This window comes from Rhinolophus ferrumequinum, chromosome 10, assembly GCF_004115265.2.
Source record: "Rhinolophus ferrumequinum isolate MPI-CBG mRhiFer1 chromosome 10, mRhiFer1_v1.p, whole genome shotgun sequence".
Classification (NCBI taxonomy): Eukaryota; Metazoa; Chordata; class Mammalia; order Chiroptera; family Rhinolophidae; genus Rhinolophus; species Rhinolophus ferrumequinum.
The window spans coordinates 51,072,302-51,098,336 of record NC_046293.1 but is presented as its reverse complement, the minus strand read 5'-3'; the positions used below and the strand labels follow the sequence as shown (position 1 = coordinate 51,098,336).

General features: G+C 38.3%; 2 protein-coding genes across 2 annotated transcripts in view; one reads left to right on the top strand and one right to left on the bottom strand.

The window, feature by feature from the left end:
• The window catches only part of FAM186A (family with sequence similarity 186 member A), a 50,401-nt gene that overhangs the window by 7,688 nt on the left and 16,678 nt on the right, over positions 1 to 26,035 (top strand). Inside the window, exons 3-5 of the mRNA XM_033117671.1 lie at positions 7,748 to 7,964; positions 8,947 to 9,117; positions 21,802 to 26,005. Of these exons, the coding sequence (XP_032973562.1) occupies positions 7,748 to 7,964; positions 8,947 to 9,117; positions 21,802 to 26,005 (4,592 nt within the window). The remainder of the gene's footprint in view (positions 1 to 7,747; positions 7,965 to 8,946; positions 9,118 to 21,801; positions 26,006 to 26,035) is intronic.
• On the bottom strand, positions 9,516 to 11,023 carry LOC117027993 (26S proteasome regulatory subunit 4-like). Its single transcript, XM_033116094.1, has one exon. The coding sequence runs from the start codon at positions 10,987 to 10,989 to the stop codon at positions 9,667 to 9,669; it is 1,323 nt and encodes a 440-aa protein (XP_032971985.1). The 5' UTR covers positions 10,990 to 11,023; the 3' UTR covers positions 9,516 to 9,666.

Below are 26,035 nucleotides of genomic sequence, written 5' to 3'. Positions count from 1 at the left end.
TCACGTGGAGGAAAGAGTGAGGGAGTTCTCTGTAGTCTTTTTTATGAGGGCCTTACCCACATATCAAAGGCCCCATTTCTCAATAACATTACATTGGATGTTAGAACTTCAAAATACGAATTTGGGGGGTACACAAACATTCAGTCTATAACAGGTACCTAGAAATAACAACAAAAAAAATGTGTAAGACATTTGTGTACAAATTATAAAATTTTATGAAGAACAAATTATGAAACCTTATTGAAAGACTATATAAATTTAGAGATAAACCATGTTCATGGGTAGAAAAACTCCATATGTTAATGATTCCCAAACCAAAATAGAGATTTAAAATAAATTCAATCAAAATCCCAAAAGGGTAACTCATGGAGCATGATAAAATGATTCTAAAATTTAATAGAGGAGCTAAAGTCCAAGAATTGCCAAAACAATGCAGAAGAAGAACAAAGTAGGATACTATCCCTAACAGATATAAAGATTTATTCTAAAGCTATTTTAGTTAAAACATTGTGGCTTTGGCACAGGGATAAATAAGGCCATGAAACAGAGTGCTCACAAATAAATTGTCATGCAATGTGATAAATGATAGAGCTGGCATTGACTATGTAAGGGGGAAATAGATAATACTCAATGAATGATGTTGGAGACAATTGGTTAGGTTTATTGCAAAAATGATTTTGGTTCCTTATCTCACACTTAAATGTGAAGGAGAATATATTTATGACCCAGAGTAGAAAAAGACTGGTGAATTCCTCTAGATTAAAAAAGAGATCTTCTGTTGGTCAAAACATTATAGAGGGAGGAAGAAACAAGCCACAAACTGAGAAAATATATTTAACACTGTATAACAAATAAAAAAATAGTGCCCAGAATATATAAAGAATTTCTATAAATCAATAAGAAAAATAACTCAAGAGGAAAATGAACAAAGGCATAAACGATCGTTTCCCAGAATAAGAAACAAGTCATTGTATAAAGATTTAAAAAGATGATCAACTTCATTGATTAGCATAGAAATTCAAATTAAATTACAATTAGTACTATTTCACACCACCAGATTGGCAAAAAAGTTTTTTAAAGTTAATAATACCACATTTTGGCAGAAATGTGAAGCAACAGGTATACTCATACATTGCCATGGAAGTATAAATTGGTATGATTACTTTGGAAAACACTTTGGCATCATCTAGTAAAGTTGAAAATGCATACATCTTACAACCTTACTTTTTTAATATTAGTGATATACCCTAACAACACTACTAAGTAGAAATTTAATGTGGGCTATATATGTAACTTTAAATTTCCTGGAAACTACAATATAAAAAGTAAAAAAAAACAAAAAACAAAAACAAAAAAAAAAAACAGGTGAAATTAATTTATTTTATTTAACCCAAAATATTATCATTTCGACATTTAATCAATATAAAAAGTAGAGATATACACGTTGTTTTCATACTAAGTCTTTGAATTCCAGCAGGTATTTTGACCTTACATCTCAAAGTGCATGCTAAATTTTCATTAGAAATACCTGAGCTATATTTAGATTTCATAAAATTTACATTTGAAGTTGATTCACATACCAAGTTCTTGCAAACATACTTAAAAGTTTTCCAATGAATAAATCAAGTGTTAGTTTTTAAATCTCAATTAGTTTGATATAAAATGTATTCCTGTCACACTGGCCTGATTACAATTGCTCAATAACTACTTGTGGCTTGTGGCTACCTTATTGGACAGCACAGTTCTAGGGAGAAAACTTGCATGTGTGCACTAGGAAGCATCATCAAAAATGTTTATGTCACCATTTATAAAAGGACAAAACTGGAAACAAACCAATATAGGAATCGATAAGTAAACATATTTATGCAATGAAATACTAAGCACAGAGCAGTGCAAATGAGCGAACTGTAGCTATGCACTTCAGCCTGGATAAACTAAAAAACCACAATGTGGTGGAAAAAAGCAAGTCACAGAAGAATATTGAGAATGATTCAAAAGCAGGCAAAACTACACAATCTATTGTTTAGGGGGGTGTGTGTGTGTTTGTGTTTGTGTGTGTCTGCTGTAGGTGAGGCAAAACTTTACTCATTTTAGGTTTTCAGCTAGAAGTCTTTAACAAGACAGATTAATAAGAGAAAAACAGTTGATTAACATGTCGTGCACATCACCTAGGAAAACCCTAAACGAAGAGTAACTCAAAGTGACTTATATTAGCATCTTCAACCAAAAAAATCAATAAGTTTGTGGAGAAATGACAGGACAAAGGAGAGCAGATTTAGGTCCAATGATGGCAAACTGTAAAGCTAAATACCTGGGAAGAAACGAATGGATGTTTGCAGATTCCTCTGGGACCGATGTTTGGCTCCAGTCAAAATAATTTATATCCTGCTTTTAGGCAGAAAAGGGAGAGGGTAGAGAGAGCTTTTCCTGCATTTCCTGCTCCTAAATTGCCTTCAGCTCAAAACAATTATGTCAAGGAGGCATATTTTGGGGTGACATTCTGGCATGTCACTGTCACTGCTGTAACAAATTTCCACAACTTTCCAGTGTGTTCTCTCACAGTTCTAGAGGTCAGAAGTCTGAAATCCGTACCATTGGGCTGAAATCAGGATGTCAGCAGGGCTGCCCTGTCTCCGGACTTTGTCTTGGGGAGAATCCATTTCTTGCCTCTTCCAGCTTCGATGGCTGCTGACTTTCCTTGGCTATGGCCACATCATTCCAGCCTTCAAGGTCAGCATCTTCAAAAATCTCTGCTTCATCTTCACATTGAGACTTCTCTGTATGTGAATAAAAGTGATTAGAACAGAATCCTGAAAGCACTTTAGACTTTCACCATTAAGTATGGTGTGCTAGCTGTCATTTTTTTTGTAAATGTTCTTTATCGGGTTGAGGAAGTTACTCTCTATTCCTAGTTTGTTACAAACATTTTTTTTTAAATCATGAATAAATGTTGAATTTTATCAACTACTTTTTCTGCATCTATTAAGATAATCATATGGTTTTTCTTCTTTAGTCTGTTGACATGGTGAATTACATTTATTAATTTTTCACTTTTGATTCAGCTTCGCATACCAGGAATAAACCCCACTTGTTCCTGATGTTATCTTCTTGTATGTTTGATTCTATTTTCTAATATTTTGTTAAGCATTTTTGTGACAATCGCCATGAAGAATATTGTTTATTTTATAGTTTAATTTTCTTATGTCTTTGTCTGGTTTCAGTATCAGGATAATCCTGGCCTCAAAGAATGAGTTGAGAAGTGTTTCTTCCTCTCCAACTTCATGGAAGAATTTATGAGCAGTTGGTTAGCTTGTAATTTTATTCTTCATCACTTGGCCTAGCAAACTTGGGCTCTGCTCTACTGTGTACTTGACTTAAATTATTTTGCTGCAACTAGATCACCTCTGTTTCTGATTGCAGTATTTCCAACACCTAACATCTGATTACTCCTTTTTTTAAATAAAAAAATTAATTTTAATTGTGGTAAATACACATAATAGTTACTATCTTAACCATTTTTAATTGTACAGTTCGGTACTGTTACGTGTATTCTCATTGTTGTGCACTCAGTCTTCAGAACTTTTTCATTTTATAAAACTGAAACTCTACACCCATTAAACAACACTCCATTTCCCTCTCCTCTCAGCCTCTAGAAACCACATTCTACTTTGTTTCTATAAATTTGACTATTCTAGATACTTCATATAAGTGGAAATACACAATATTTGTCTTTTTATGACTGGCTTGTTTCACTTAGCATAATGTCTTAAGGTTAATACATGTATTAATACATGTAGCATGTGTCAGAATTTCCTTTCTTGTATGGCTGAATAATGTTTCATTGTATGTATATACCACATTTTGTTTATCCAGTCATCTATCAATGGACACTTGGGTTACTTCCACCTCTTGGCTATTACAAATAATGCTGCTATGAACATTGGTGTACAAATATTTCTTAGGGACTCTGCTTTCAATTCTTTTGGGTATATACCCAGAATTAGAATTGCTGGATCATGTGGTAATTCTTTTTTTTTTTTTACTGTTTCCATTTTTTTATTATTTTTATTTTTCAATTACAATTGACATTCAATTATTATTTTATATTAGTTTCAGGTGTACAGCATAGTGGTTAGACATTTATATAATTTACTATTTTTAATTTTTGAGGAACCTGCTACATTGTTTTCCACAGTGGCTGTACCACTTTATATTCCTACCAACAGTGCACAAGTATTCCAATTTTCCACATCCTCACCAATATTTGTTATTTTCTGGGTTGTTTTATTTATTTGTTTGTTTTTTGATACTAATGGGTGTGAAATGGAATCTCATTGTGATTTTGATTTGCACTTCCCTAGTGATTAGTGATGTTAAGCTTCTTTTCATATGATTGTTGGCCATTTGTATATCTTTTTTTAATGTCTGTTCAAGCCCTTTGCCCATTTTTGAATTGGTTTTTTTTTATGTTGAGTTGTAGGAATTCTATATATGTTGTAGATATTAATTCCTTATCAGATATATGATTTGCAAATATTTTCTTCCATTCCATAGTTTGCCTTTTCATTCTGTTGATTGAATCCTTTGATGCACAAAAGTTTTAAATTTTGATTTAGTCCAATTTATCTATTTTCAGTTTTGTTGCTTGTGGTTTGGGTATTATATAAAATAAATTATTGCAAAATTCAATATTATGAAGATTTTCCCTCTATGTTTTCTTCTGTTTTATAGTTTTAGGTCTTACAATTAAAATGGTTTTTGAGCAATTTTGAGTTAATTTTTGTATATGGTATAAGGTAAGAATCCAACTTCATTCTTTTGAGTGTGGATATCCAGTTTTCCCAGTACCAATTGTTGGAAGACTGTCCTCTCTCCATTGAATGGTCTTGGCACTCTTGTCAAAAATCATTTGACCATATGTGGGAAAATTTATTTCTAGACTCTATTGTATTACATTGGTCTATATGCCAGTATGCTGTTTTAATTACTCTAGCGTTGTAGTAAGATCTGAAAATGGGAAGTGTGAGCTCTGCAACTTTATTCTTCTTTTTCAAGACTGTCTTGGGTATTTGACCTACCTTGTGATTCCCTATGAATTTTAGGATGGATTTTTCTGTTTCTGTAAAAAATACCACTGGGATTCTGCTAGTTATTGCTTTAAATCTGTAAATTGGTTTCAGTTGTATTGATGTCTTAGCTACATTAAGTCTTCCAATCCATGAATATGGAATGCCTTTCCATTTATTTGTCTTCTTTAATTTCTTTCAGTAACATTTTGTAGTGAAATTACAAGTATACAAGTCTTTTACCTCTTTGGTTAAGTTTATTCTGAGTATTTTATTCTTTTGATGCTATTGTAAGTGTAATTGTTTTCTTAATTTCCTTTTAGGATTATTAATCGTTAGTGTATAGTAACAAGATTTTTGTGTGTAATTTTGTATCCTACAACTTTTTTGAATTTATTAGTTCTAATAATTTTTTCCTGTGTGGAATCTTTAGGGTTTTCTACACGTAAGATCACATCACCTGCAAATATGTAATTTTATTTCTTCCTTTCTAATTTGGATGTCTTCTATTTATATTTCCTGCCTATTTATATTTCCTGCCTATATTGCTCTGGCTAGAACTTCCAGTAATACATTGAATAAAAGTGGTGAAAGTGGGTGCCCTGGCCTTGTTCCTGATCTTAGAGGAAAACCTTTCAGTCTTTAACCATTGCATATGATATTACCTTGGGATATTTCATATATAACCTTATTATGTTGAGGAAGTTTCCTTCTGTTCCTAGATTTGTGTGTATGTGTTTTTATCATGAAATGGTTGAGTTGTCAAATACTTTTTCTGCATTAATTAAGATGATCTTTTTTTTGTTTGTTTTTTTTCCTAGCATTCTGTTAATTTGGTGTATTTCATTGATTGATTTTTGTATGTTAAACCATCTTGCATTGCAGGAATAAATCCCACTTGTTCATGATGTATAATATTTTTAATGTGCTGTTGAAATCTGTTTGCTAGTATTTTGTTGAGGATTTTTGCATCAATATTCATCAGAGATGTTGGTCTATAGTTTTCTTTTTTTGTTGTGTCTTTATCTGGCTTTGGTGTCAGGGTAATGCTGGCCTCAAAGAATGAGTTGGGAAGTGTTCCTTCCTCTTCAATTTTCTGGAAAAACTTATGAGGCGTAGGTATTACTTTCTTCCTTGACCACCATGCAATGTGTTAGCTTGTAAAGTTATTCTGCATCACTTGGCTTATCAAACTTTGTCTCTGCTCTCCTGTATTCCTGACTTAAATTATTTGCTGCAACTGCATCACCTGTTTCTCATTGTAATATTTCCAGCACCTAACATCTGATTACTCCCTGTGCATGAGGATTTGCTTTGCAAAACCAAAATCTTACTCTTATTGTAAGGAGTGTAGAGTGAGTTGAATTTCTCTGAAGCCAAATTGAAAGAGTAATTGATAAAGTTGGAAAGGATGGAGCAGTGGTTCTTCATCTATCGGATTTACTGTGCCCTTTTAAAATATTGTTAACTTCTCTTTTATTCCTCTGACATGAAACTCATAGATAAAATATCTATGCTCATACTTTAAGAAATATAAATGTGAGGGTAAATAAAAGGAAAGTGACTTATAATAACATGCATTTTGATGTGTAAAATATAGGTCAAATTTCACTAGAAGACATAAGAGGTATACAGAGGCTTGCACCTATATGTAGAATTAAAATAAATGTGAAAGCTACAAATGTAAACTGACGCAAATGCAGGGTTGTTTGTACTGGCACTCCATGCTACTAGCACCAGTGCATTGTTGTTCGTACTGTAATGTTTTAGAATGGTGAAATTTTGTGGGAGAAATTCTAAAACACAGTTTCCCATTGATGTATTTGCATTCCTAGAAATTTCAGTTATGTAATTAAACTAGGCAAAAAAATACTCTGTGTTTATATTTTAAAAGGAGTAAGTTTCCACTTGGATAATTCTAAAACAGATTTTTTTTTTAACCTATATGAATGTCTCAAACGATAGTCAAATTTTATGCGGGATTGAGCCAATTCTTAATTGTGTGGACTGTAGGATGGGCTAGCATCCCTTAGCATCCATACTAAATACCAGTAAATCCTCCTAATTATTGTAAAACCTAAAATGCTTCCACAAATTTCCAAGTGCCACATATGTAAGGTAGTAAATTATCCTCATTGAGAACTACTGGGATAAAGTGATGAACAGAAGAAATTTGCTGACAGACTCTTGAGGAAGGGGAGATAATGAAGTAAAAGTCGTATTGAAGAATATTCTGATGGCTGCTTTCTATGTGAGGTCTAGGTAAAGAAAAAAGAAGCAACTCCTTTCATTTGTTTTTAGCAGCCATCGTTCATCAAGCATTTTCACAGGTAGTCCATCTCACAGCACAGCAACTATGAATTTACTATCTTTACCATTTAACAGATTGGGCAGAGACAGCTCAGAATTGTTAAGTGATTTACTAAAAGTCATTTTAATGAAAGAGCTAGAGTAGGAATCCAGATATGGTTTCAAACCCAATGTTCTTTTCATTATATCATAGCAATGCTAGGATGATGAAGGCAGAACAATTTTTCAGAGGGAAAAATCTGAAACCCACAGTAAAGCTAGAACTAGCAGGACTTTGGAGTGATTCTCACTGACATTCTGGGAAGAAGAGTGACCAAAGCTCATTTTCAAACTGAGAATTTATCAATATATTCCCCTTCTTATTCTTATAGGACATTAGTGTGCAGCTCAGTGACATAATGCAAAGTGTGCAGCAGACAATCGATCGCTACACTGTTGGTGTGATCCTGCACCCTGGAGAGAAAATCTCCTATGTAGAATATAAGAGACGAAGAATGAATTTGCTGGAGAAAATAGCTGCTTATGCTAATTCTGCTGAAATTAAAGAAAATATTCTTGTCCATATCCTGGCATGGTTGGAAGAATGGAGTAAGTTTTCAAAAGTGGTTCAAAGGAAAACCACAAAGTTAATGAAAAAGCTGGAGAACAGAATCTATAAGGAAATTTTGAAGGATTTGAAGAAGACTAAAGAAGAAAAGGCTAAGGAGTTAATTCAGAGAACAGTTGTCCTCTGTTCCATTAAGAATAAAATAAGAAAAATATAGCTTGCTCACTTATTGCCAGCTATTCTGGCCTCCTTGTTTTTCTTCAAGCAGGCTCCTGCCCAGGGTTATATGCTTACGCTTCCCTGGCCTGGAACATTTTCCACCAGGTCGCCGCATGGCTCATTCTCTGCTTATATCTCACTTTAAAATGAGGTGTTCTCTGACCATTCCCATTCCCTACCCCTTGGCACTGTCCATTTTACTCTTTTCTTTATTTTTGTCTACTCGTATACCATTTCTTACCATCTGACATACTACTATATAATTAATGTGGTGGTTTTTTTCTCTCTCCTTTCACTACAGTGTAAACAGTCTGAAGTCAAGGGATTTGTTATATTCACTGTTGTATCCTCAACCTCTAGAACAGTACGTGATAGAGGAGATGTTGGTTGAAAGAATAAGCAAAGAACACACAAAAAAAGGAATTACTTTTAGTTGCAAGGAATCTATGTAACGGGGGTTATAAAATACTAGATAACTTACCAAAGGCGTTAATTGGGGTTTAGATCCCAAATATTAATATACATGTTCACATTTTAGATATCTACTTCCCTGGAGTCAGGGAACTAAACAAAATAGACACTTTTTAACCTGATTCACATTTTTATGTCCAAGGCTTACTGTTCAGCCTTCTATTCCAGTCTCTTCCATTTTCATTTCTTCGTAGAGAAAAGCCTCAGAACAGCAAAGTGAGATACCTACATTTCCCAATACTACAATATTTCCCAATACTACAGCCATATAAGCCCACATGGTTATAATTATTTATTTTTCTCCATAAAAGTAATTTTTTTACTCTCTTCTAGATGGCATTTTGTCTGAGATGACTGCAGTTGATACGGGTGACCACTACCACTGGATAGCACAAATGGAGATTTTACCAGAAACATTCAAAGCCATTGAGAACAATGTCAAGATACTGATTAGAATTAGTACCTCTTTGCTCGAAGTAAAGAAGAGCCAAATGAAAAAAATAAGTAAGCATACTTTAAGACTTTGGAAATAGATTTCACTTTTTCTAAAAAACAGCTTTATTGAGGTATAATCTACATGCCATAAAATCTACCCAGTGGAAGCGTGCAATTCGATCACTTTTAGTAAATTTAGAGTTGTGCAACCATCACCACAATCCAATTTTAGAACATCTTCATCACCCCAAAAAGATCCCTCATACCCATTTGCAGATGATATTCATGCCCACTCCCAGCTCCAGACAATCACTAATCTATTTTCTGTCTCAATAGATCTGCCTTTTCTGGATATTTCATAAAATGGAATCATATTATATGTAGTCTTTTCTGTCTGGTTTCTTTTATTTTGCTTAACGCTTTTTTTTTTTTTTTTTTTTTGAGAAAGAGCGTCCTTTATTGGGCAGAGGTGACTGCACATCATGTTCAGAAAGGTACACAGGAGGTTTTGCTAATGAAGAGCAACTGGGACGTGGACTCCTCTGGGCATCTTCCCCAACCTCATCCCTCTAAGGGGTGGGGTACCCCAACCATTTCCTTGAAGGCAACTGCGGTTTGCTAGAGATAGAGCCCCTCAGGGGTGCCTTCCTGTTTTTTATAAAGAACATTTTCTTTAGATTTTTTGAAGTCTTCATTTGTTACTTTCATCCTACGTTCTCTCAAGGCCATCAGACCAGCTTCTGTACAGATTGCCTTGATGTCAGCACCAGAGAGGTCATCTTTAGCCATGATCAAGTCATCCAGTGTGACGTCATCAGCCAGCGTCATTCTGCTTGTGTGGATCTGAAAGATGCGCTTCTTGGTCTTTTCGTCAGGCAGCGGGAACTCAATCTTCCTGTCGATGCGGCCTGGTCTGATAAGTGCTAGATCCAGAGTTTCTATTCGGTTTGTAGCCATGATAACTTTTACGTCTCCCCTTGAATCAAATCCATCCAACTGGTTCAACAGTTCCAACATTGTTCGCTGAATTTCTCTCTCACCACCGGAATTTGAGTCATATCTTTTTGTCCCAATGGCATCAATCTCATCAATAAACACGATGGATGGTGCGTGTTCTTCAGCAACTCGAAACAATTCCCGAATGAGTTTCGGCCCGTTGCCCAGATACTTCTGAATAAATTCAGAGCCAACCACTCTCAAGAAAGTGGCCGAGGTTTGGTTTGCTACTGCTTTGGCTAATAAGGTTTTACCTGTGCCAGGTGGGCCATAGAGAATGACCCCCTTAGGGGGCTTTATACCCATCTCTTCATAATATTCAAGATGAGTGAGAGGAAGCTCCACAGATTCCTTAATTTCCTGGATTTGGTTGTCTAACCCCCCAATGTCAGCATAGGTCTCCTGTGGGGCCTTTTCCACCTTCATCACTGTGACCAAGGGGTCCGTGTCATCCATCAGCACTCCTATCATGGCATGCACCTTGTGGTTGAGCAGGACGGAGCAGCCTGGCTCCAGCAGATCTTTGTCTACAAATGAAAGGATGCTGACATAATGTTCTGAACCCACAGATGTAGACACAATGGCGTGATTGTCATCAATGATCTCTTCCAAGGTTCCTACCGACATTGGGGTCCCCCTAAGATCATCCACCTTTGATCTTTCCTCCGCTTGCTTTTCTTCTAAAGGCTTCATTTGTTCCTGATTTCTAATGAATTCTTCCTCCATGAGAAGAAAGTCTTTAAATCTCTCTAACTTCAATAATTTTAACCGGCACTGAGTGTGAGGTGTCACCAGTGGCAGTTTGCTGGCGGCATCTGGTCCCTTTGTTTTCTTCTTCTTTTTCCCCACTCTGGTTGGTACCGGAGGTTCATATTTCTTTTCCTTGTCCTTGTCATCCTTCTTGCCACCTCCAGGACCATGACCACCACTCTGACTTTGACCCATCTTGATTCTGCTGCTTCTGCTTAACGCTTTTGAGGTCAGCCATGTTATAGGATGTCTCAGTTATTTCTTCCTTGCTGTGGGGACAGAGCCCCAAAAAGCAGTTTCCAGGCTCTCGGCCTCACATAGAAAGGTGCTGGCTCAGGTAGTAAATGGCCATCGACTGTGATCAAATGGCCAGCAGCTGTGGCTAGTTGGCCGTCAGCTGTAACCAGTGAGCCATTAGCCATGAATATAACTGCCGTGGCTGGGCTAGCAGAAAAAAGGGGGAGCTAGCAAGAAGATGGTGGCTGAGTCTGCAAGCGGCACAGTGAGGGTTAAGAATTGTGTTGCTCCTGGTTCCTGTGTCTCCAACCCAGCTGCCAGTGAGAGTATAGTGGTGTGACTCCCCTACCTATGGCTCCGTGGGTGTTCCTTTTTGGCCTAGCCATATCCTGCGTTCTTGTGTGGGGAGCGGGACCAGAGACCCCGCCGGACACCCCGCGCGACACTTGGCGTAGTCGGCAGGATCCCCTGCACTACACTTGCTATTGCCAATTGCATACCGCTGTTTGTATGTACCACACTTTGTTTACCCATTTACCAGTTCATGGATATTTGGATTATTTCTACTTTTTGGCTCTTATGAATAATGCTGCTATGAACACATATGTAAATTTTTTGTGTGGACATGTTTTCATTTCTTTTGAGTAGCTAACTAGGAGTAGAATTGCTGGGTCATTTATCTATCGCTGGTAAACTTATATTTAAGAAATTGTTAACTGATTTCCCAAGTGACAGCACCATCTTACATTCCTATCAGCAATGTATTCCAGTTCCAGTTTTTCAGCATCCTCAACACCACTTATTAGTGTCTGTCTCTTTTAGTATAGCCTTTCTACTAGGTATGAAATGGTATCTCACTGTGGTTTTAATTTGCATTTCCCTAATGACTAATGATGTTAAGCACCCTTTCCTGTGCTTACTAGCCATTCCTATATCTTTGGTGAAATATCTATGCAAATACTTTTTCTTTCCTCTGTTCTTTTTCTGCCTTCTGTATTAAAGACATTTTCTAGTGTACCATTTTAAATCCAGTTTTCCCTATATTTTTGAAGTAATTTCTTAATGATTGGTCTAGGCATTGTAGTATACATATTAAATTATCACAATCTGCTTCAGATTAGTACTAACTTAATTCTAGTTAAACATACATTCTTTGCTCTAGTAGCTCTATTCCTTCCCCTCCTTTGTGCTTTGTCATATATATCATATTTTTATGTGCTGTAAGCCCAACAATATAGTGTTATAATTATTGTCTTATATGATTCTCTTTTTAATCAGTTAAGAGAGGAAAAATTAAAAAAGGTTTTTACTGTCTTTTATATTTACCCACATATACTGGTGTTCTTTATTTCTTTGTGTGAATTTGAGTTATCCTCTTGTGTCATTTCCTTTCAACCTGAAGAACTTCTTTAGTATTTCTTACAAGGCATGTATACTAGCAAAAACTTCTTTCAGTCTGTTTACCTGGGAATGTCTTTATTTCACCTTCCTTTTTTTTTTTTTTTAAAGAATTTTACCGAAATATAGCAAACACACAAGATTATATAAATGCCTAACCACTGCACTGTACACTTGAAACTAATATAAAATAAAATAAAATATAACAAACGTACAATATTATATTAGTTCCAGGTGTACACCATAGTTATTCAACATTTATATACCTAAAGAAATGATCACCATGTTAAATCCAGCAACCATCTGACACCGTACCACACTACCACAGTGTATTGACTATATTCTCTATGCTGTACATTATAATCCCATGACTTATTTATTTTATACCTGGAAATTTAGACCTTTTATTTCCCTTCACCTTTCCCCTCCTTTTTAATTTTTCAATTAGAGTTGACATTCAATATTATTTAATATTAATTTCAGGTGTACAGCATAGTGGTTAGACATTTACATTATATAATTTAAGAAGTGATCCCCGACTAGTCTAATACCCACCTAGCACTATAGTTATTACCATATTATTGACTATATATTCCCTATGTTTTATTTGACATCCCATGACTATTTTGTAAGTACCAATTTGTACTTCTTAATCTCTTGCCCTTTTTTACATATCCCCAAACCCCCACCCATCTGGCAACCATCAAAATGTTCTGTTATCTATCAGTTTGTTTCTGGTGTTTTTTGGGGGGTTTTTTTGCTTATTTTTTTAAAAAAGATTTTATTGGGGAAGGGGAACAGGACTTTATTGGGGAACACTGTATACGTCCAGGACTTTTTTTCCAAGTCAAGTTGTTGTCCTTTCGATCTTAGTTGTAGAGGGCGCAGCTCAGCTCCAGGTCCAGTTGCCATTGTTAGTTGCAGGGGGCGCAGCCCACCATCCCTTGCGGGACTCGAGGCAACCTTGTGGTTGAGAGCCCACTGGCCCATGTGGGAATCGAACCGGCAGCCTTCGGAGTTAGGAGCACAGAGCTCCAACCGCCTGAGCCACCAGGCCGGCCCCCTTTTTTGCTTATTTTGTTTAGATTCCACATATACGTGAAATCACATTGCATCTGTCTTTCTCTGTCTGACACTCCACTCAGCACAGTACCTTCCAGGTTCATCCATGCCACCCAGATGGCAAGAACCCATTCCCTTCCACAGCCAAGCAATATTACATTGTATGTACAGAGGTTGTCAAAAAAGAGTATACACATTTTAAGAAAGGAAAACTGTATTAAAATTATAATACTCAATATATACCAACAACACAAGATGAATACAAGTCACATTTGACTTCTGCAATTACAAGAGGTGCTCAAAGTGGTTACAATCAGCATCCAGACACTTCTGATTATGGCGAACTACTGCTTGAGCAACGTTGATCAAATTGTCCACTTGTATACATTTTTGGCACCCCCAGTATGTACTACCTCCTCTTTATCCATTCACTCATCAACAGACACCCAGGCTGCCTCCACATATCGCCCATTGTAAACAATGCTGCAAGAACATATGGATGCACAAGTCCCCTTGAAGTAGAGTTTTGGGTTTCTTCAGATAAATACCCAGAGTGGGATTACTGGGTCCTTCTTTCTCTCTTGTTATAGCCTTTGTTTTAAAGTCTATTTTGTATAGTAGAAGTATTACTATCCCAGCTTTTTTTGTTTGTTTCCATTTTCATGAAATATCTTTTTCCATCCCTTTACTTTCAGTCTGTGTGTGTCTTTCAATCTGAACTGAGTCTTTTGTAGGCAACATATGTAAGGGTCTTGTTTTCTTATCCATTCAGCCACCCTATCTTTTGATAAGAGCATTTAATCCATTTACAGTGAAAGTAATCATTGATAGATATGTAGTTACTGCCGTATTATTCATATCTTTGATTCCCCCCCCATCTTAAATAAGTCCCTCTAACATTCCTTTGGTAATACTGCTTTGGTGTTGATGAACTTTTTTAGCTTTTTCTTGTCTGAGAAGCTCTTTACCTGTCATTCAATTCTAAATGATAGCTTTGCTGGGTAAAGTAATCTTGGTTGTAGGTCCTGGATTTTCACCACTTTGAATATTTCATGCCAATCCCACTGGCCTGCAAAGTTCTTGTTGAGAAATCAACTGACATTCTTATGGGAGCTCCCTTGTAGGTAACTCACTGTTTTTCTCTTGCTGTTTTTAAGATTCTCTCTTTATCTTTAACCTTTGGCATTTTAATTATGATGTGTCTTGGTGTGGGCCTCTTTGGGTTCATCTTGTTTGGGACTCTGTGTTTCCTGGGCTTGTATGTCTATTTCCTTTGCCAGGTTAGGGAAGTTTTCTGTCATTATTTGTTCAAGTAGGGTTTCAATTTCTTGCTCTTTTCTCCTTCTGGTACCCCAATGATGTGAATGTTGTTATGCTTGATGTTGTCCCTTAATCTATCCTTATTTTTATTTTATTTTATTTTTTGCTGTTCTGATTGGGTGTTTTCTGCTACCTTATCTTCTAAGTCACTGATTTGATCTTCTGCTTCATCTAATCTACTGTTGATTCCCTCTAAAATGTACTCATTTCAGTTATTGTATTCTTTATTTCTAACTGTTCCTTTTTAATGTTTTCTATCTCCATTTTTATGTTTCTTATCTCTTTGTTGAAGTTCTTCCTGAGATCATTGAGCATCCTTGTAACCAGTGTTTTAAACTCTGTGTCAGATAGATTGCTTTTGTTTATTTTGTTTAGTTCTTTTTCTGGAGCTTTGTTCTGTTCTTGTATTTAGGACATATTTCTTTGACTCTCAATTTTGGCTGCCTCCCTGTGTTTGTTTCTATGTATTAGGTAGGGCTGCTCTGTCTCCTGGTCTTAGTAGAATGGCCTTATGTAGTAGGTGTACTGTGGGGCTTGGTGGCACAATGTCCCTGGTCACTTGAGCCAGGTGCTCCAGGCGTTTTCCTGTGTGGGTTCTATGTGCCCTCTTGTTGTACTTGAGCCTTGTTTGCTGTTTGCACATCAATGGGAGGAATTGACCCTGGGGTAATTTGTTGTGAGGATTGGCCTGGACTTCAGTGGAGGAGCTGCTGTGCAGGGGCTGACTCTGTAGAGGAGGACTTGCTTTAGCAGGGCTCTGGTTCCTGCTTAGTCTGCCCTTTGGGTGTGTCATCCTTAGAGGCATTCAGGTGAGGCTCCTTCTTGGTCTGAAAGCAGCCACAGAGCATGCCAGCCCCAGGGCCTTGTGGGACTGGCCAAGTTTGGCCACAACCTGTGCCTGGCCTATGCCACCTGGCATAAGCCACAATGCAATCCACAGATGGATGCCACCTGTGCTGGGCTTTGAGGTGCCTCAAGAGGCCAAATTACAAACTGAGGCCAGCTGTTTGCTAGTGCCAGGCTTGGGGCTGCTCAGCAAGATGTACAGGACACACCAAAGCCAAAGCCAGATGCTGCTTGTTTGGGTTTTGTGAACCTTTGAGAGATTTTGGAGAAAGTCCGCAGCATGAACCAAGACATGCCATTTGTATGGAAAAGCCACTGGAAGTGGCTTGGGTGTGCCCAAATGTTGAGTGGGGTGGGGTCTCATGGAATCATCAGGGTGGGGCAAACAGTGTTAAGTTGATGAAGACACAGCTATGACAGCTGCCTAAATCTGCATGCTGGGAGAAGATAGCTATCAAAGAAACAATGGATTGTGCCAGCACTTCTATCTGGAAGAAAGCTGCCCCTCCAGCCCTTGCTCTGAAACCAGAAAATTCAGTTCCTCCCTATATGCTTCTGGTGCCTTTTGAGCTGCTGCCCTAGTGCTGGAGCTCAGAGTGAGTCTATCAGCAAGTCTGTGTGCAGGTCTTTAAGAGGAGTGACTGGCACTCCATCCACCCTTGTCTCACGCAGACACAATCTCTGCTGGTTTTCATAGGCAGAAGTTATGAGGACTTCTCTCCCCAGCACTGGAACCCTGGGTTGGGGAGCCTGGTGTGGGGATGGGACCCCCTCACGCCTCAGCGATACTTCCAAAGCCAAAATATCCCTCCCAATTTTTAAATGCCACACACAGTGTGCGACCAGCTCATTCTGCATCTCTGCCCCTCCTACCAGTCTCATGGTGGCTTCTTCTGTATATCCTTAGAGGTAGGGCTTCAGTTCAGCTAGACTTCAGGAGATTCTCAATGATGGTGGTTCTGTAGTTTAGTTGTAATTCTGATGTGGTCATGAGAGTAGGCAAGCACAGCATTTACCTACTCCTCCATCTTGACTGGAAATTCCACCTTCATTTTTTAATCAGCTTTTTTAAAGGTAGTTTCAGATTTAGATAAAAATTGAGAAAATAACATCTTACATTAATATGATACACTTGTTATAATTAACAAATTAATATTGATACATTATTAATAAAGTCCATAATTTATTCAGAATTCCTTATTTTTACCTAATATCATTTTTCTGTTTCATTTCAGGATCCCATCCAGAGTATCTGATTATGTTTAGTTGTCATGTCTCCTTAGGCTTTCTTGGATCTGAGAGTTTCTCAGACTTTTCCTTGTGTTTGATGTCCCTGACAGTTTTTTGTGTTTTTTTTATTGGGAAAGGGGAACAGGACTTTATTGGGGAACAGTGTGTACTTCCAGGACTTTTTTCCAAGTCAAGTTGTTGTCCTTTCAATCTTAGTTGTGGAGGGTGCAGCTCAGCTCCAGGTCCAGTTGCCGTTGCTAGTTACAGGGGGCGCAGCCCACCATCCCTTGCGGGAGTCAAAACAGCAACCTTGTGGTTGAGAGGACACGCTCCAACCAACTGAGCAATCTGGGAGCTCAGCAGCAACTCAGCTCAAGGTGCCATGTTCAATCTTAGTTGCAGGGGCGCTGCCCACCATCCCTTGTGGGAGTTGAGGAATTGAACTGACAACCTTGTGGTTGAGAGCCTAGTGGCCCATGTGGGAATCGAACCGGCAGCCTTCGGAGTTAGGAGCACGGAGCTCTAACCGCCTGAGCCACCGGGCCAACCCCCTGACAGTTTTAAGGATTACTAGTCAGGTATATTGTAAGATGCCCCTCTATTGGAATTTGTCTGATATTTTTCTCATGTTTATCCTGGGGTTATAGGTTTGGGGGAGAAAGATCACAGAGGTTAAGTACCATTGTCACCTTATCATTTCAAGAGTATATATTATCAAATGATTTGTGACTTGATATTGATGTTGATCATCTGGCTAACGTAGTGCTTGTCAGGTTTCTCCATCATAAAGTTACTCATTTTCCTCATTTTCCATACTGTGCTCATTAAAAGGAAGTCTATATGTTCAGCCCACACTTAAGTAATGGGGAGTTATGCTCCCCCTCCTTTAGGATGGTATATCTATTAATTATTTGAAGTTCTTATGCACAAGAGTTTGACTCTTCTATCCCATTATTAATTTTCAATTTTAAATTTATATCAAAATGAACTCACAGATATTTACTTTAAACTTTGGTTTATAACCCAATACAACTTTATTTTCTCACTCAAGTTATTCTAGCTTTGGCCATCAGTACCTTCTTTAGTTGGTTCCTATGCCCCTTTGACATACCCCCATCAAAGCAGTTTCTTTCTTTTATCTTTTTTTTTTTCAGCAGGTCCTTACTTTCTGGTACTACAAGATGCTTCAGATTCATCTTGAATATTTCCTGCCCCAGTCATAGAACGTTCCATTTCTCCAAGAATTTTGGTTCCTTTTATTAGAGAATAATATTAAAAACCAAGGTTTGGCTGCTAGGTGTGCTCATTGCTACTGGGGTGTCATTTCTGTTTGGCCCTCTCATCTGACAAGAGGGAAAATGAATAATATATGTGTATCTACAAACCCATGAATATACACATATCTGTAAATACTGACATATATAATCGTCTGTAACTACATTAAGCTAAACATTGGTTCTTATTGATATCTCTAACTCTAATCCATTAAGACATAGATCATTCTAGCTCCCTCCCCTTGCTTGTCTGTAAATTCCCACCCCAACAAAGAGAAACCTGCTCCTACCACCTGCCATCCATTACTTAATTGTTGAATTCCAGTATACATGTATAGCAGTATCAGATTATTAACCCATACCTCCACAGGAAACAACTAGAGTATAGTACTTATATGCAGTTCCTTTTGCCTTTAGACTTACAGGCTCCATTTATTTCCAGTAACTTAGGTCAGCACCTTCCCCCACCCCCATCTTTTTCAGTGAGGTTGTGTCATACATTTTTAATACAGTTAGATTCTCTTATCACAGTCTGCATTCCTGCCTAGGATCCCCTGACCTTCTAAATGGTTATTTTTTAAAATTTGCATATACTGTTTCACTCTTTGTGCTGTACAGTTCTATGGCGTTTGACAAATGTATATTGTCATATATCCACCATTACAGTTTCATACAAAATAGTTTCTCCATCCTAAAAAACCCCATGTTTCATCTATTCATTCTTCCCCTCTCTCTCCAAGCCTTTGGCAACCATTGATTTTTTAATGTCTCTATAGTTTTGATTTTTCAAGAATGTCATATAATTGGAATCATGCAGTATGTATCTTTTCCAGACTGGTTTCTATCATTTAGCAATATACATTTAAGTTTCCTCCAAATCTTTCTGTGGCTTAGTGACATTTCTTTTTATTGCTGAATAATATTTCATTGTACAGCTGTACCACAGTTTGTTCATCTACCTATTGAAGAATATCTTTGTTATTTGTAGATTTTGATGTTTAAGAATAAAGCTGTTATAGTAGATTGGGGGGGTTATCACTTTGTGAGGGGTGTAAATGTCTAATTATTATGTTGTTTTGTATATCTGAAACTAATAAAAAAAGAATAAAACTTGTAAATATTATCATGCGAGTTGTGTGTATGTGTGTAAGTTTTCAAATTAAGTGGGTAAATATTATACCTACAAGCATGAATGCTGGATCACAGAAGACTACATTACTTCAAAAGTAACTTTGTAAGCAACTGCTAAACTGTCTTCCCAACTAGCTGTACCATTTTTCATTCCTACTTGTAATAAGCAAGAGTTCCTGTTGCCCCATATGTCAGCATTTGGTATTATTGGTTTTTTGGATTGCAGTTATTTTAATAGGTGTGTAAGTGTCTCATTGTTGTAATTTGGAATTCTCTAATGACAGATGATACTGAGCATCTTTTCATATGCTTACTTGCTATCTGTATATCTTATTTCTTACCTTTATTTTAAAATAAGATTTGTACATGTGTACTACTTTGAGAAGAGTGTTATTTCAGGTAATGGGTGTTAATAGACATTCTGTAATGTATTTAGAGAAGTGTTTAAAAACATATGTAGTAAAAATGGTTATAAGAGCTGTATATTCATGCTACTTTGGGAACAGTGTTATTTCGTGGAATGGATGTCTTACCTTCATTGTTTGAAAGACATTTTTGCTGGATATAGAATTCTTGGTTAGCAGTATAATTCTTTCAGCACTTTGAATGCCATCCCACTGTCTTCTGGCCTCCATTGTTTCTGATAAGAAGTGAGCTGTTAAATTTATTGTTTCTCCTGTACTTGATGAGTCTCCTTTGATTGTGATAAGTCATTTTCCTCTTTTAGCTTTAAAGATTCTCTCTTGTCTGGCTTTCAATGATCTATGTTGTGGCTAGGTATGGATTATTTTGTGTTTATCCTACTTAGAATTCACTGAGCATCTTGAATGTGTAGATTAATGTTTTTCATCAAATCTGGGATGATTTGGCCATTATTTCTTCAAGTATTTTTAATACCTCTCTCTCTTCTTCTTCTGGGACTTCTAGTATTTGTACATTGGTATGTTTAATGGTGTCCCACAAGTCTCTGAGGCTTTGTTCGTTTTCCTTTATGGTTTCTCCTGTTATTCAAATTAGACAATTTCAACTAATCTAGCATCAGGTTTGCTGGTTATTTTCTTTTGTCAGCTCAAATTTGCTGTTGAGCCCTTCTGGCTAATTTTTCATTTTAGTTATTGTACTATTCAGCTTCATTTTTCCCACTTGGTTTTTCTAATTTCCATCTCTTTATTGATATGCTGTAATTGATGAGCAATTATCATCACACTTTACTTTTATTTTAAAATATGGTTTCCTTTAGTTCTTTGAATATATTTATAATTGCTTCTTTTAAAGTCTTTTTTCTGATAGGTCCAACATCTGCCCCCTCCTCACTGACCCCTGAGAAAATTTCTATTGACTATTTTTCCCCCCTGTGTATGGTTACACTTTCTTATTTCTTTTCATGCCTCTTTTATGTTGAAAACTGGACATTTTAAATAACATATTGTAGTAACTCTGGATTCTGATTCTCCCCACAACCTCCAGTGTTTGTTTTTATTTTTTTTATTGTTTGGTTTTTAGTGACTTTCCTGGACTAATTTGATGAAGTCTGTCTCTCCCACAGCATACAGTCACTGCTATCTCTACTCAGTTTTTTTTTTTCTTTTTGTTTTTATCTTTAAGCCTAAATTCCTAGGGGTCATCTTTGGGTCAGCAGAGCTTAGTGGTAAGTCAATGATTGCCCAATCATTTATTAATCCAGATCGATCCAATAAGGCTTCTTTGCTAATGGATCTATGCATGGATTAAGAAAGCACTGTTTTAAACAATGTCCCTAGGTATGAGTTTTTCCATGCTTTGCTCCACATGAAATAAACCCCCTCAGGAAGTAGAGCTGTCAATCCTCACATCCTGCCTCACTCTGGTAGAATTAACAGGCCATGGAACTGGGTAGCTGGAGATGGGAGCAGCTCTAAGCTAAAACATCACAGACTTCTACTGTTGTTACTGAGGTTCAGTAATTTTTTTTGAATAAGTGCTTCTCAATTTGTTGTGTGCCTTTGGTCAATTTCCAAAGTCCTAAAATGGTTGTTTTGGGCAGTTTTGTCTGGTTTTATGACTGCTTTTTGGGGTGGGGGAAATTTGTTGAGTTTCTCATTCAGCCATTCTGGAAATCGTTTCGAATATTTGACTTTTGTCCTTGTGTAACCCTTTTGAAAGAACCAAGGTTAACGTTGACTCAGAAAAGGGAGGAAAAATGATAGGAACCCGAAATATAAAATGGAAAGCACCAAGCATAATCGAAGCCCAAGGTAAGTTTTGGCTTCCATTATGTCTAATCCCAAACTTGTAACAGAAGGTAAGTTGAGGTCACAGCTGAGTTCTTCTCCTAAACTCTGTAAGCAGAAGTTCTAGGTGATTTGGAAAAATAGTTGTTCTTTTATTTTAGAACCAAAGTTTCCTCACGAATCTTTATCCTATAGCTATCTGTTAATTTAAGCTAACTACATTAGGCTTAAACATAGAGCACAATACAAAAGAAGATATGCAATCTCATCATTTTATGTTTTATGTTTTTTCCTTCTAGCATCTAGAACTCTGTGGAAATCTTGGAAAGAAAGAGTTATAAAGCGACCTGCAACAGCCCATGCTTTAAGACCAGATCAGATGATTAGTGACGACATCGCAAGAAATATAAAGGTTGCAGAAATCCAAGGTATGCTACAGGAACTCATAGATACTGCAATGTTCACTAAATTGGAAAACAGTGCTATTAAATACATATCATCAACAATAGTAAACCTTTCTAAAGCACTGAGTGCACTAAATGATGAAGTAAAACTTATTAACTTCCAAAGTGCCAGTGTGTATATAAATGAGACCAATGAAAGAGAAAAAGAGCTCTCCCAGAAGATAATAAAAGATCTCAGTGAAAATAATGTAATGCTTCAGCAGAAACTTCAAGATGCAGAAGAAAAATGTGACCAACTTATTCGATCCAAAGTAGCTACAGTGTCACCCACATCAACCTTGAAAATATTATCTGAGCTTTCTCCACAATCACCCAGGGCCATTAGCAAAGCTGATAAAGAAGAGAGTATAGACAGTATTTTGGCTAAACAATTTGAAAATATTATAAATGAGGCCCCCAGAAAAGGTATCAGAGCCTCAGGAATCAAGTGGGACTCAGCTATGTTATATACAGCCCAAGTTAAAATGACTCCAGATTTAATTGGACAGCAATCCCCTTTACCTGAGCAAAACCAGAAAACACCTAAAAATATCACTGAAGATAAGGTATTACTAAAGAAACATGTTGTCTATCAGAAAGACGGGACTGATGAGTATCAACCACCAAAAAGAGGGCGTATAAGAAGCACATCTCTGCCGGATACCTCTTTATCAAATCTGAGTGAAGATAAAGGTAAAAAGATGGTCTCAGAACCCAAAGTTGATTACCAGTTTGAGCTACAAGCACTGGAAAAGAAGAGTAAAGAAATAACATCCTTTTCTGAAGCCAAATCAAGGTCATCCACTGAATCAAAAGATCAACACGTCCCTGCTGATTTCCCTTCTACTAACATAAAGAGCCCAGGTGGCAAAAGTGGAACTAGTAGTTCATGGGAACGAGTCAGGAAGCTCAAACCTGAATATTTACTTGGGAAAAGCCAAGTTTCTTCAGAGAATAAAGAGGAGCCCACCCCTGAGTCAATAGATGAGAGCAAAAGTGAGATCAGCACCACAGAGCCATTCAGGTTGACTGAACGGGATCATCCCTCTGCGAAAATGAAAACAAAAGGAAAGAAATATCAAATCTCTCCAGAAACTACCAAAAGCAAAGAAGGAAAAACAGGAGAGAAGGACACATCAGTCATCACCAAGAAGTTCAAGTCTCATGAACTTGTTAAATCACAATCTAGAATAACTGAAGGGACTTCAGAATCTACCAGAGGTCTAGGAAGTTCACATGGCAAAAGTGAACAGAATAACCTGGAAAAATTTCAGAAAGCCATAATGGCTTTCCTGAAAGAGAAAACTGATCACATAGAAAAGCCTTTGGATGAAAAAACTGTGCCAGAAAAGGAGTTATTACTTCATAAAGCAGAAGTAGAAAAATTAGAAATCATAAAGGCAAAAATAGAGGAATATTTCCAAAGTGTGGCTAAAACGGTGATAAAAATCTTGAGACAATACAAAGATATAAAATATGCAGGACAAGTTGGAGAGAAGAAACCTATGAAACAAAAACAGGTAGTCTCATATATGCCAGGATTGCATATTCAGAAGCCAATTAGTGCAAATTCTAAAATTAGCACCTTACTCTCAGATGAGAGCGTGGACCCAGTAGTTCACAGTTTAATAGAAATGATTTTGACTGAAATAGAAAGTGAAAGAGATGCTCCAGTAGTCTCAATAGCAGGGATACACCACAAGGAAAAGGAAAAACAAAGACAGGAGGAATATCTGCAAAAGGGTCAAGAAAACAATTTTTATATAAATCTTAAAGACCAGTTGGAAGAAAAAAGGAATCTCTGGGAGAAGAGCCATAATATGATAAAAAAGAATTTGAAGGAGGAGAAAGCATGGTTCCAGATAGAGGAAGGAGAGAAAAAGCAACAGAAGAATCGGTGGCAGGAGGAAGAGGTGTGGGAGGAACAGCAAAAACAGAGGATAGAAAAGCAGAGTGAGCAAGATGAGCGGCAAAATCAAATGGAAGAGGAGGAAGAAGAGCGGCAAAAGCAAAAGCAACAGCAGCTGGAAGCATGGGAGCAAACAGTGAAAACGCAAGGGGTGCCCTTGGAGAAGAAGGGACAGCAGATGAGACAGGTTCAGAAGGAAGTGAAACATCTACAGCTGGAAAGCAGTTGGGAGAGAGAGGAGGAGAAGCAGAAGCCAAGGAGAAAGGTAGAAGACCATAAAAGGCAGTTGCAGAAAAAAGGAAGGTATCCAATAAAGATGGAGGAGGAAAACTCAGAAGCACTAAAAGAGATATTCAGCCACACCTCAGTGCCACTGTCTCCTAGGAGGAAGAAGAGATGGAAAGATGCATTCCAGTTATACAAACCACAAGAGTCCCACGGGAATCTTCAGACATTAGAGAGTCTTGCTGAAGAAGAGCACCCCATACCAGTCATTCTTCCCACCCCCGCACAGGCTCCCTCACCTGGGCCCTATCCTATTTCTGGACGGTCTCCCACAAAGTCCATCGCTGTCACCCCTGAGCAGGCCCAGAGACTGGGAATCACTGTCACCCCTCAGCAGGCCCAGGCCCAGAGGATCATTCTCACTCCTCAACAGGCCCAACCACTTGGAGTCACCGTCACCCCTGAGCGGACCCAGGCACTTGGGGTCACTGTCACCCCTCAGCAGGCCCAGGAGCTTGGGGTCACTGTCACCCCTCAGCAGGCCCAGGCGCTTGGGGTCACTGTCACCCCTCAGCAGGCACAGGCACAGGGCATCACTCTTACTGCTGAGCAGTTCAAGGCACTGGTGGTCTCTCTCACTCCTGAAAAATTGCAGCATCTGGGAGTCATACTCACACGTGAGCAAGTCCAAGCATTGAGGTCTCCTCTCTCTCCTGAACAAGACTGGACACTGAGAGGCCTCATTACCTCTAGCCAGGACCAGACACTGAAGGCATCGGTCACTTCTGAACAGACGTGGGCAATGCAGATCCCTGTAACCACTCAACAGGCCCAGAAATCTGTTGTCCTTATAACTCCAGGACAGGACGAGGCATTGGGAGTCGCTGTCACACCACAGCAGACCCAGGCATTGCAGGACCTTCTTCCAGAACAGGCACAGGCACTGGAGTTGACTCATACTCCTGAGAAAGTGCAGACTTTGGGTATCACATGTATCCCTGAACAAACCCAAGCAGTGGGTACCACCCTCACCCCTGAGCAGGAACAAGCATTAGGGGTCCCTCTTACCCTTGACCAGGCTCAGGCATTAGAGACCTCTCTCACAGAAAAACAGGCCTGGAAACTGGGGGTCTCTATCACTCCAGAAATAGTTCAAGAAGTATCAAACGTTCTTACTCTTAAGCAGAACCAAGCATGGGGAGTCCCTATTGCCCCCCCAAATGCCTGGATGTCAGCCGTCACTCTTACGCCTGAACAGACCCAGGCTTTGGGGGCCCCTCTCACCTCAGTGCATGTCTTAGGCTCTCCCATTACCCCTGAGCAAGTCCAACCTTTGGGAGCCCCCTTTACCCCAGGACAGGCCCAGCCCATGGGTGTTACTCGCATGTCTGAGCAGGACCTAAAATCAAGAGCTCTTCTCACTAATGAGCAGCCCTCACCACTCGGGGCTGATCCCTCTTCAGGACATACCCTGGAAGTTGGGATCTCTTCTATTACCGATAAATCCATCAAACCAAGGGTTCCTCACATTACTAAGCAGTCCCTCATATTCGCTCCTTCCACTCTTAGACCATCTCAAGAATCAAAGGCTTCTCTTCCCCCTGGGCAACCCATGACATCCAGAACTAGGCGACCCCTGGCATTGTCTGTTCGTACTGCTGAGAAGTCCTCCATGTTTGAGGTCTCTTCTACTCCTTTGCAGATACCAAGGTCTCCTCTTACCCAAGCCCTCTTTGTCCCTGGGAAATCCCTAGGAATAGGGACTCCTTCTGACCCTAGGAAGCTCCCAGCACCGCAGACTTTTCCTTCCTCTAGACAGACCCTGGTCTCTAAGAGTCAATTCACCTCTGTGCAGTTGCTAGCACCAGAGGTCCCTCCCACCCTGCCTGGGAAGCTCTCCATATCCGGGGCCCCTCCCACTCCAGGGCAGCCCCTTGCAATGGATTTCCTTCATAG